General features: G+C 27.7%; 2 protein-coding genes across 3 annotated transcripts in view; one reads left to right on the forward strand and one right to left on the reverse strand.

Moving 5' to 3' along the window:
- Nucleotides 1-954: 954 nt before the first annotated feature.
- The window catches only part of LOC111674834, a 30469-nt gene continuing 17676 nt past the window's right edge, over nt 955-13747 (reverse strand). For both annotated transcript variants that reach the window (XM_023435498.2, XM_023435499.2), the window contains exon 3: nt 955-1044. The gene's annotated coding sequence lies outside the window, so the exon portion shown is untranslated. The remainder of the gene's footprint in view (nt 1045-13747) is intronic.
- Nucleotides 4387-12634, forward strand: LOC111674815 (hexokinase type 2). The gene is made up of 3 exons (XM_046945855.1): nt 4387-4446; nt 7926-8557; nt 9306-12634. Exon 3 carries the CDS (start codon nt 9837-9839, stop codon nt 11676-11678), a length of 1842 nt encoding a protein of 613 aa, XP_046801811.1. The 5' UTR covers nt 4387-4446; nt 7926-8557; nt 9306-9836; the 3' UTR covers nt 11679-12634.

The following is a 13747-nucleotide window of genomic DNA, read 5'->3' on the forward strand; positions in this document are numbered from 1 at the left end:
GAGCTAACCGAATGTTTAAATAATGATTTCTGAACTCAGCGGATGGAAATACATAGGAATAAGATATTTTTATTTAAAAGGCACGCAAAAATTTCGATTTTGTTGACTTGTGTTGACAACTGTCTGTACAAAATTTTTATCACAAACCCATCTCTAAACTTTCTTCTAAATAAGATCCCCTCATAAAAACAATTTTATTTTATACAACATATTATTAAAAAAGTTATTAAAGGTTCAGTGAATGATCTGAAATGTAAAGAAGGCCTTAAGTAGGTCGTATTTAAGGGGCTTATACTAAAAATGGGACATTTGCATTTCATACAATATTGTATGTAATGACATTCCATTAGTGTATATAGAACACCTTTCCCCAACTGAGATTATATGGTGTAACACATTTAAAATTTATGAAAATATTAAAAGAATAATAAAATATATTCAACTACATCTATAATTATTAATAAAAATACAAATAATGGCTCATTTTGGCAAAAACCCAACGAGGAAAACACGCAAATTTCATGGGAAAATATTGGTCACATGAATGGAGGACACAACTTTGCTATTTTTTCCCTCTGACTGACGTTTGAGTGGGTGTTCTGGTTGGGTTGGGTGGTATAGTGACGATACTGGTATGACATCTCTTATTTTATATATAACAAACCAATTTCTATTTTGACGCCTTTTTTTGTTTCAAGACGCATAAGACGTGATATATATCACGTGAAGGTGTATATACAATTATATCTTTTTGAGATTTTTTTAACTTTTTTGTTTGTTCATTTTGTTTAAACAATAATAAACAAATGATTTTCTTTTGTACAAAAAGTATGTTCATAATGAAAACAATGAGAGTTTTAACAGTAAATTGTAGTTAGAAAGAGAGTGCTTACACTATGAACATGTAAATACATAATATTTGAGAGTGTAGATTTGTTTTTCTCTATGGACTCACCTTGTTTGGAGTGTGTGTGTTAGTAGAAGTTTTTGTAAGTCATTTCAGTGTCATTTGTTAAAAGCAAATCACTTGAGGGGTGTTGCGGTCTGTAATGAAATAGAAAATGTTTTTGAAATTTTTGAAAAATATGGTGAAAATGTTTAAAAGGAATAAAAAAAACTATAATTGTTTTTAAAATTAAAAATCTTTTTCTTAAACTTATTGGGATAATATTCTTATTTTGGATCAATAAAATGATTTTAGAGAAGATTTTAGAAATATTTTTTTTTTTTTACAAATTTGATTTCACTTTTTAGTTAAGAATTCATAAAGCTATTCTGAAACTACTGTGTTCATGTAAGATGTTGGTTGGAAGCGTTATTAGATTCCATAGAACCATTCTGGAACTAGAAAGCACATAATTAACTAATGGCAAAGGTTTAATTCCTAAGAAACTCTTTAGAAGAACTTAAGATTCACAACATATACCAGAGAAAGAGTTCTGGAGTTAAGGCAATATTACTGTTATTTAATTCATACTAGTTTTTTCCTGAAATTTTAAATTTAAAAAGTAAAATTGTGAACAATTTATAGAGACAAAACAATTTTAATATTTTTATTTTATACAAACATATAGAAAAAATATTTTTGTTTAAAACAGCTGTTGGAAAATTTTTCCATTCGTTTGTTGTCATTGATTTATGATAATTTGTTTTTAATTTTTTGTATTTTTAAATAAAACGAAAATATAATAATTTTTTTTTCGCATTTTGGCCTTTTTAATTAAAAAAAAAAGTAAAAGAAAAATTTTGTTTTGTGAATTACTGTCACAAAAAAATAGACTTTAACTATATTTAACCTTCATATGAAAATTAAATTTTAAAAATAATGTTTATTGTATTTATAAAATTATTTCTTGAATATTTAGTTTGTTTTTTAGATACAAATTAAAATTTTGCTATATTTTTATACAATAATGGGTTAAAACAACGACATTTAAATACGTCATTCGAGATTACATACATATATACTCCCGCCATTATAAAGGCAAAAACAAACCATCAACTCCCTTCCCAATAAAATAAACTGATACTCTAAAAATGTGACGTCAATGGTTTTTAACTAGTACAAAGTAAAAATATATTAAAAAATAAGAACAAAGTATATACTCTTGTTATACCCTATACTATATACTAGTGGTATGGATATTAAGGGTTTATATTGATGTTTGTGACACCCAATTTAAGGTAAAACAGTTGGCTCAGAAATACTAAGTTTAAATTTTATCTGTATTAAAGAAAAATTGAACATATATTTACTATAAGAAATATATGACTATCCAGCTATAAAGAATTCGATCCATAGTTAGCCTTAAAAAACTTCTTTAACAGTCCATGAGAGTTTGATTCATTACTAAATTAAGCCTCAATATATCTTAGCAATCATTGCTTTTACATATAATATAATCATAGCGGATATAGGGCATCTATAATTTCTTACTGATTTTCAATTTTTTAAGAGTAGTATAGACAACATCAATTTTAGTATCTACCCAACAACAAACTACATACATATTGTGTATCTATACAAAAACAACATGACAACCTAAATTAATGTATTCATACATCTATTTTCAACACAGTCCAAAGTACTGTAAGGTTCGGGTCAAATTTTGAAGACAAAAACTGAGACAACAACAAAATAAGCACAAACAAACCCAACAATAATGGAATTTTTACAAAAACTTACTTAGCAAAGCAGACTGAGAAGAACGGGGTGTATGTGTTTTCAGGATAAGAGAGGAAATGAGTAATGAACTTATCAGTACAGCAAATAACAGACAACAGGGAGGTAAAAAAAATAAGCAAATTGCAAAAATAAGAAGAAAAAAATCAATTTGTTTAATTTTAGCACAACTTGAAATTATATACACATATATATGGACACACACACACATTTATATTACACTACTACTATTAAAGAATATAGATTTGTATGTATGTATATGTTGTTATATACAAAAAATAAGAGACGAGCCCCTTTTAAAAACTGGCTGAGTAAATTTTATACATAAAGTTATACTAAGTGGGTAAAGAGCAGCATAGGAAAAAGGGAGGATTATTTGTTTTGTTGTATGTTTGTAGTCATGGAAATCACATAAGAATGTACAAGTTGAACAATTGCAAAAAAACAACGAAATGATAAAATTTGGAATATACTAAGCGAATAAATAGCCGTATTGGTGAATAGCAAGTTATTCCCAGTGAAATTAAAGAAAATATCCAATATTTTTGGAAAATGATGAAAGGTATCTATCTATCTATCTATCTATCTATCTATTTATCTATCTATCTATCTATCTATCTATCTATCTATCTATCTATCTATCTATCTATCTATCTATCTATCTATCTATCTATCTATCTATCTATCTATCTATCTATCTATCTATCTATCTATCTATCTATCTATCTATCTATCTATCTATCTAACTATATCTATCTATATCTATCTATCTATCTATCTATCTATCTATCTATCTATCTATCTATCTATCTATCTATCTATCTATCTATCTATCTATCTATCTATCTATCTATCTATCTATCTATCTACCTATCTATCTATCTATCTATCTATCTATCTATCTATATCTATCTATCTATCTATCTATCTATCTATCTATCTATCTATCTATCTATCTATCTATCTATCTATCTATCTATCTATCTATCTATCTATCTATCTATCTATTTCTTTGTACTCCGAACATTAGTACAAAGTTTATACATATTTATTATTTGCGTTTCAAGACTAAAATAAATCTTGCTCCTCTCACGTTTTCGGCGGACACAAATCATTTGTATATGGCAACGTATTCCACTTTTTTTATATCTATCACACATTCCATATATAGAAAATTTAAACCTAAAGAGTAAAAGAGGTGTGTATTTGTTTACAGAGAGTAAAAATCAAATAAATGTCACACTAACAAACATTATCACCACCACTACCAGCACCATAATTTTTGTTGCTGGAATTTTTAAAATGAGTATGTATGACGAAACACTCACTCACTCGCTAGTCAAAGTACAAACAAAACAATAAAATTAAATGCAGGAGAGGCGAAGTGGGGGCCTGCATTTAGTATTTCTAAAAAAAATGTGTGTGTTGAAAAAACAACACACATTCGAAAAATGTTTACATAGGAGAGGAGCATGTGTTGGTGTTGGTAGAGTCGAGGTCTTTTCTTAAATGTGATGTTTGTTTCGTGTTCAGCAACATTCATACGCAAATAGTGGAAGTGTTAAAAACACAAGAGAAGAGATACAAAATAAATTAAAATTATAAAATTTAAATTTTATTGTGTAAAAAAAATACAAAACTTTAGTATTGAACTAAATAAGAAAATTTGTGTTGAATTTTAAATTAAAGAAAAAATATTTATTACAAGAACAACAAAACAAATCATTTTGTGTGATAATTTATATCAAGAAGAAATAATAAAAGTGAGTAATTTTTTTGTTACTCTTTTAAACATTTTTTTGTGTTGTTTTAAATTTTATCTTTGATAAATAATTGCAAGTGCAGTTTTTTTCTTTCGATTGCAATTAAGTGGTGAAATTATTTTGAATTGTTGAGACATCATTTTATGGAGTTGTTAATGCAAACTTTTTACAAAAAAAAATGTTTTAAAATGAATGTATTTCAATAAATTTTGTATGGCATTTAATGCAAATATTTAATACACGTGCCTGGTTAATTTTTTTGTTGCTGCTGTTTTTTTTATAATTTCAAAATTATCAGAAATGTTTATTAAATTTGAGACACGAGATCCATCATGATTCATTGCTTTTTGTTGTTGTTTAAAGTATTGTGTACTTAAGGAAACCAACCGGCATTTGGTTGAGTGTGTACTTTTAAAAAAAATTTTGTTTTTTCTTTTTAATTTATTACACTTTGTTGTTTTAACAATTTCCGTTTAAGAAACCAATTAATTTTTTTTTTTTTTGATAAGAAATAAATTTATATAAAAAATCTACAATTGCTTGTTTAAGTTTTTTTGATAAGAAATTATAAAAATATGCTGGAAAAAAAAGAAATTATTAATAGATTTTAATTAAACAATTTAATATTTACAATTTTTAAAAAGAAAAATATTTAAAAATAATTTACAGAACTTTTCCAATGTCTCAACTTTTAAACAACAAATTTCCTTCCAAATGTTTGTGAGAGAATTACAGTTATACACTTAAAGAAAAAATTGAGTGATAATTAAAGTTATTAAAAGGTTACAAGTTTTTTAAAAATAAAAAAAGAAATTTACAATAAAATGTAATTTATTTTGAAAAACATTTCTAAAAATTTATAACGAACTTTATAAAAAGTAAACTATAAATAGTTTTATCAAAATTCTTAAAAACACTTAAAGAAAATACGCGCCAAAATCCTTCGAAACACTTGTTGATTTTATAATTAAAGTTTTATATAAATTACTATAAACTACAAAATTTTTTTAAAAAATTTCTATTAGTTTTTAAATAAGAAATAGCTTTGTATGTAAAGTATAATTTCTTTATAATAATACTTTGCCATTGACTTTTTTTGTTATTATTTTTTTATGCATATAAATTAAAATTACTTAATTGAATAAAATTCTAAAGTTCAATATAATTCAATGAACTTTTAATGGTTTGAATATTAAAATAAAAAATAATTAAAAGCACACGACAATTGTATCTTGATAAAAATATTTCAATTAATTAAATTATAAAGAAAGACTAACAAAATAACAAGTAAAAATATTAAAACAGTTAGATTAATATTAAAAAAAAATAAACAAAATAATAAAGAAATTTTATTCATTCATTAATAATTTGTTAATTAAAACAAAAGTAATAAAGATTTAAAAGTAATTTGTGTCAAAATAAAAATAAATATGACATAATTTATGATGTTTAAACAAAACATTTTTTGTAGCAAAAAAAATATTTGACAAAACAATTTAAAGGTCTGTCTGTCAATGCCCCGTGTTAAAACATATACATACTAATAAATACATACATATACACTTTAGTGGTCAAGTGATCTTTTAGAATATTATATGCAGACTTCCAAGGAAATTTTTAAATTTAGATATTTGTTTTGTTTTGCAAACATTATTTTTGAATATTGTTTTATGTTCAAATTATTGTTTTTTAAAATACGTATTGTTTTCAAAAAATATTAATAAAAATAATTGTTTTTTTTTAACTATAAAATGTTTTTAAGAAAAATCTGGCAAATATTTTAAGCAATTTCGAGAAAATTTTTTATAATTTGCAGTGAATATGTTTTTTAACTTTTTTTTTCGGCTGAACGGCAATTTTGAAAAAAAAATCTTATTGCTTATTTTCAATTAAGTAAACAATCAACATTTATATAAAGAAAATTTTAAAGTTTTCATCAAAAGAAACATTTTAGGTTTTTGTCTAAGGTCGTGTTTTTTTGATAAAGCTAATATTCATTCTTGGGTTAAACCTAGTTTATGTTTTGTGTTTTTCAGTATTCAGTAAAATTACTTATTATCTTAGTTTAACTGAGTGTTATTGGCCAATTAAACCTAAGTTATAAGTGAGAAAACACAATTAACAAAAAACAAAAAAATAATGAATTTAAAAGAAGAAAAACTAAATATTTTAAGTAAATTGTAATTTTCTGATTTCTTTTATTAATATTATTATTGGTTTAAATGTTTATTTATATTTTTTCTAAAATTTTACATTTTACAAACGTGATGTTTACAAAAAAACAGCTGTTCATTGTTTATGTTATCAGTTTTTGTTTATGAAGTTAACTGATCCTAAATCCATAACTGAAAAACACTATCATCAGTTAGAGTCCGCCTAAATTTGTTCGAAGTTTAATTTAACAGCAAGTTAAGCCTAGTTTAACTGAGCAGTAAGAAAGTGATGTTTACAAAAAACAGCTGTTCAATGTTTAAGTGTTTGACTGAAAAGTTAGCAATATAAACAAAGTTAACTATTCTTAAATCCATAACTGAAAAACACAATCATTGGTTAAATCTAAAAGCTAGTTAAGCCTAGTTTAACTGAGTATTAGGAAACTCGACGAATATTGTAAATTTGGTCGAAGTTTAATTTAACAGCAAGTTAAGCCTAGTTTAACTGAGCAGTAATAAAGTAATGTTTACAAAAAACAGCTGTTCAATGTTTAAGCATTTGACTGAAAAATTGGCAATTTAAACAAAGTTAACAGATCTTAAATCCATAACTGAAAAACGCAATCATTGGTTAAATCTAAAAGCTAGTTAAGCCTAGTTTAACTGAGTATTAAGAAACCCGCCGAATATTATAATCAAATTAAACTTTGCAGAATATTGTTTAGAATTTCTAATGGTGTAACAAAGGCAAACATACTACTCTTTTATTCTCTCCTTTAATATCTCCTTTAATATCTTTGATTACTACAGTAGCTAAACGCTTACTCTTTTTTCTTTATTCCCTTTATTCGTAAAGTTGACTTCTTGAAAAAGACAATTGCTTAAAGTAGCAGGAAAGTAAGAGTGTTATATTTTCTTTAGCTTAGTTTTCTGGTAATTAAGAGTAAAAATTATAAAAAATTTAATAAAGTAATTATTACACAATTTTAAATTAAAATTCAACACCCATTTAAAAATTTCCAAGAATTATTAAAGCAATTGTTAATAACATAAAACAAAATGATTTTAAATAGCAAAAAAATGCAAACAAAAAAACGAGTGTCTGTCTATTTCCATAAATATGGCATGACTTATAGTAAAACTACACACCCCCTGATTGGCCCCCTTGTATACAAAACAAAAATCAACCTAACTAGAGAAAAAATGCATTTGCAATAACAAAAAAATAAGAAAAAAACACAAATAAAGTCTATATACTACTATACAAAACAATAAATAAACAAATAATTTATAATAAAATTTAAATTTTATTAATTTTCATTTCAGTTCAAAGCGGTACATACAACCAAGTAGACGTGTACACAGCAGAATAACTAAAATAAGTTTTGCAGAAAACAAGTTAAAAAAAAATAAAATTCCATACAACAGAAAGCAAATAAAAGATACTGCCAAAGCAAAAGAATATAAAAAAACTTAAAAAAATTAAAAGTGTGAGTTAAAGCACGTACAACAAACCCCTCCACAAAAAAACTAGTGAATTTAACTTTAACCAACTTTTATCATCTATCATACACCTAAATTTAGTCTCGTGTAAGATAGTAAAACAATTGATACAATACAATAGTTTTGTGAATGCAATATTTATTATTATTATTGAAATAGTAGTGATATTACTTGGTCTCATACATACAAAAACAAAATAATTAGAGACGAGCCCCGTTTTTCATTACTCAAACAACATTAATACGTGTCAGTGTGTTTGTATATAAAAATTGCAACACACCCCCCTTTTTAAAAGAGAACAACAAAACATCATCGAAGAAAGGAAAAACCAGAAAAATATTCGTAGAATACATTCCAGCTACAAAAAAAAAAAAAAAACAACTGAAAAACTCAATTCATAAATACAACGGCAAACTGTTATACAGTCATACGATTTATAAATAAATAGAAGGCAGGTTAGTATATACATACATATATAATAAATTCCTATAAACTGTTACATGCACACACATTTTACAACCATCTACATCTATTTTTATTATAATTAAAGTATGGAAATATATACATTCATGCCGTAAGACGTACATACAAAAAAAATTATGTTCTCGTTAAAAAAATATATGAGTACACACCAGTACGTTCAGGCAAACGTGTAAGTTTCCAGTGTAAAATGAAATTGGTTTAGTCCGATATTGGAATCAATTTATATAAAAAGACTGAGAGAGTATATATATCATTTAGTAGTGATGCCACTTTAATTTTAAATGTTAACGGTAAATGTAAAGTTTACGGTAAATCTAAATAATTCCTAGAAGAAAACTGAACGTTTAAATGTTTGTATGTATTAATAGAATCTCTTTATTTGCCATAAATGAAACTTCAAAGAACAAATATATCTTTTTTTCAAAATCCTTACAAAAAAACTACTGGCAACACAATTCTATTCCTTAGTAGCTAGTGTAAATCAATTCTCTCTCTCCCTGTTACATATTGTGTAAAAAAAGCTCTCTTGTAAAATTCATACCCATATAGCGTATACTTAATATTTACTCTATACCACTACTACTCTCCTCTAAACTTATTCACAGACATACTCATACACATATTCATTATTTCATTTCCATATAATATAACGAAACAGAAAGCAAAAAAAAAACAACTTTCCAGTATTTTACTAATAAATTGTCAATTTTGACCTTCAAGGTTCCTTCAAAAGTACAACAAAGTCAAGTCATACAGAAGCTCTGAACCCGAGCATTCGTCATACACCAAACAACTACTACGGCTACAACAACTCAACTGAGCAACGTATAGAAAACGTTTTTTGGAGAAAAAAAAAACAATTAAATAAATAAAGTATATTTTTTCCATTTTAAAAGCCGATTGATTATTAACAACTGCTACGAGTGTGGACTGGTTAAAGTGGTCTGGTCGTCGTCATCGAGAGATCTATACAGAGCAATACACGAAAACGCAGAAAGAAACCTTAAACAGAGTTTGTGTAGAATTGATTCCGTTGTAAGCATTTAAACGAAACGGTCGATACCAAATTTGAAAGCGGAAAAAACGGCAACATTTTGAATTGTGCTGTGCGAGACAAAGCAAATATTAATTTTAAACAAAAAGCAACTATTCAAATAAAACAAATACACAAACTTTAAGCAAAAAGAAACAATAAAAAAAAAAGAAAAAATCTAAAGAAAAATCGCAAATAGAAATAAATTAAGAAACAAAATGGATAAAGATTTAAATGTGGCCATGCAAAATGCATCTATAAATAAAGAATGCTGTTTGAAAACGGCAACAACGTCTACATCGACATCTTCAAATGGCTGTTGCAACAATTTAGTGTGCAATAAACAGACGTCGACATCATCCTGCCCCACCGCAACATCACCACTCTCATCCCCCTCGTCGGTTCATTCCTGCTGCCAGCAGTCACTCATCAATGGTACCGTGAACAATAACAACAACAGTATGAATTGCCAGAAATTCTCACAAACCAATGGCTCATCGCAGACGACATTGTCTTGCCACTGCAGCAAATCGTTGGACGAAACAGACAGATCTGGTGCGGCCGGTGATGCTGCCATGCAATCGTTCATGTCGACTGCCTCCGTGTTGGCAGAGGGCGACAATATTGCATCGATATTGAACCACAAAACCACAAATACGCCACCAACGACAGCACCGTATGCCAATGCAAGTGTCGCGGAAAAACGCAAGATGGTGCACGAGTTATGTCAGCAATTGATACTAACGGATGAGCAGATTAACGAACTAACTTATCGTATACTCCATGAAGTTAAAAAAGGTTTGGCCAAGGAGACCCACCAGAAGGCGAATGTCAAGTGTTTCGTCACCTACGTACAAGATTTGCCCAATGGCAACGAACGTGGCAAGTTCTTGGCACTTGACCTTGGTGGCACAAATTTCCGAGTCTTGTTGATTCATCTGAAGGAGGAACATGACTTCCAAATGGAGTCTCGCATCTACGCCATTCCCCAGCATATTATGTTGGGCTCGGGCACACAACTGTTTGATCATATCGCCGAGTGTTTGGCCAACTTTATGAACGAGCATGACGTCTACAAGGAGCGTTTGCCTTTGGGCTTCACTTTCTCCTTCCCCTTGACACAGCTGGGCCTCACCAAGGGTCTGTTGGTCACCTGGACTAAGGGTTTCAACTGTGCTGGTGTGGTTAATGAGGACGTAGTCCAACTGCTGAAAGATGCCATTGCCAGAAGAGGTGATGTACAAATTGATGTGTGTGCTATTTTGAATGATACTACTGGCACTTTGATGTCATGTGCGTGGAAAAATCACAATTGCAAAATTGGTCTCATTGTGGGCACTGGTTCAAATGCCTGCTACGTAGAACGTGTAGAAGAGGCTGAGATGTTTGATGGAGCTGGAAATGGTAAATCACATGTACTCATCAACACCGAGTGGGGAGCCTTTGGCGATAACGGTGCTCTCGACTTTGTGCGCACCGAATTCGATGAAGAAGTCGACAGTCATTCTATTAACCCCGGCAAGCAGGTCTTCGAGAAAATGATTTCTGGCATGTACATGGGTGAACTGGTGCGTCTAGTCATAGTGAAAATGGTCAAGGCTGGTGTTCTATTTAGAGGACAAGATTCCGATGTTCTAATGACACGAGGCCAATTCTTTACCAAATACGTATCGGAAATTGAGGCCGACGAACCCGGAGTATTCACTAATTGCCGTTTGGTTTTGGAGGAATTGGGTCTCAATGACGCCACCGACGAAGATTGTGCCAATGTTCGTTATATCTGTGAATGTGTTTCCAAGAGAGCTGCCCATTTGGTTTCCTGTGGCATTGCCACGCTCATCAACAAAATGAACGAACCTCAGGTGACAGTCGGTGTGGACGGCAGTGTCTATCGTTTCCATCCCAAGTTCCATCAATTGATGGTGGAGAAAATCTCACAGTTGGTGAAACCTGGCATCTCCTTCGATTTAATGTTGTCAGAAGATGGTTCCGGTCGTGGTGCTGCCCTTGTAGCAGCTGTAGCCTGTCGGGAGGACAATGTACCCAAGAAAAAACAGTAGATCTGCTAGAAGGCAATTGAGTTATAATATACAAAAACAAGGTATTAAGATAATAATATACTAAATTACAATAACAAAAAAGTTTAAGAAAATATGTCAAAAAAAAGATGCGCTTACTTTTAACGATAAAATGATGACAACATGAACAGAGAGTTCTTTGAAGATTACATAAGCAAAAACGAAAACAAAAAATCATTAATTTGTGAGTAATTATTTATTAAGAACAAACATTAATAACCGATTAAAAGTTGAAAGTTTATTTTATATTTTTGTTGATTTAATTAAACTGTACCTGAAAATCAAAACAAAACAAAAGAAAACATAAAATAATAATTAAAATAATAAACAAACTACCACGAAAACAATAAACAATTACAATTAACGGCTTAATTACGTGATAATTCCAAACAATAATAAGAAAAGGTGAAACAATCACAAATTGTAAATTATTAAAATGTTAAACGAATATTGTAGTTAGTACCTTTTTGTAATTAAGCCTACGCGCATAAAAAACATAAATAGATAAAGTGGCCATTTAGATCCCTCTAAAAAGAAATACAGTAAACGAATTTCATTTGTCATTTTTAAACTCTCCTCAAACTTTCTCTCTTTGGTATTATTCCTTTAATAAGTAGAGCGAGAGCAAGGCATGCAAAATAACGGTTATTTTTAACGAATTTAATTTCTAATTTATAGAGTAATTATGCTAAGAGAACTCTCTTTCAATTCCTGTTAATATTCTCTCTCTCTATCTTTTGTTATTTCTTCTTTTTCTTCCTCTCTATTTCTTTTTCTGAGTCATACTCTTTACAGTACTAGTGATAATTTATGGCGTATTAATTTGGTATTGATTTTTATGAAAGAAGCTTTTGTTTTCAAAAATTGGTATTTAATTCATAGAAAACAAAAGAAAAGCTCAAAAAGACATGAATTTTATCAGATAAAGAAAACTTAAATTAATTTAATTAAATAAAAAAAAACTAAGCGCATTCTTTTTTTCTCTAATGAAATGATATTTTATGAAAATCTACAAACAAGATCATTTTTATTATTTTCATTTTTTTACAAGAAAATATTGTTTTTATTATTATTATTTTTTTTAAGTACAACCCATAAAGTTGATATATTTTTTGAATTACATTATACAATATTTTTTAACATTATATTTTATTTCTTAGTAGTATTTAGATTTTAATTTAGTTTAAATAAAAAAAAATATTATTTTTTGTTATTTTTAGACTTTTAGATCTAAAAACTAAATTGGCTTTAAATTATTTGTAAACAAAGAAAACAAAACCCAAACTACACAAATAAATTATATCATTTTTTATTATTAGTTTCATTAATTGGCCTTAATTTTTTTATTGTTATATTTACCAAGAAAACAAAATACTAAAAAGAAAAACGCAAACATTTATTTCAATTGAGTATAAAACAAAATAAAAACAAAAACTATTTAAACAAAATTTTGTTAAATGTTGTGTAATTTATAAAGTGGCAATTAGTTGAATATTTAATTAAATAACAAAAGCTTAAATCATTTACCAACTAAGTTTATATTAATTTAACAAATAAAAATTATAAAGCTAAAGCTTTTTAGAAAAATTATATCCTTAAATAAAACTCAATGACATAAAAATCTCGTTCGTAAAAGAAAATTAAATAAATGCAGCCACTTAAAAAAAAACAAAAAACGAATTATAGAAGAAAATCATTCAAAAACTAATTGTTGAAATGCACATTTATATTTAAAACAAAATTATACAAAATAAAACTAAATAACTATTTTGAATAAATACTAAAATAAATAAAAATATTTATTTGAAAAACAAAAAAACAACAAAAAATTCAAATGTTTATATTATTGAAGAGATTGCAGGAAACGAAAACTAGAAGAGAAGGAAATGCTCTCTCTCATAACTCCTACTTTAACATTTTTACTCTATTACTTCTATGGATATCATTAAAACAATATCAGGCAAATTTAAAGAATTGTTTTTAAGCCTTACTCTCTCTTACTCACACATTTTCCAACTTTCTTTTTTTTCTATTTTCATCACTTCTCTTTA

Source organism: Lucilia cuprina, chromosome 3 (genome assembly GCF_022045245.1).
Source record: "Lucilia cuprina isolate Lc7/37 chromosome 3, ASM2204524v1, whole genome shotgun sequence".
NCBI classification, from domain to species: domain Eukaryota; kingdom Metazoa; phylum Arthropoda; class Insecta; order Diptera; family Calliphoridae; genus Lucilia; species Lucilia cuprina.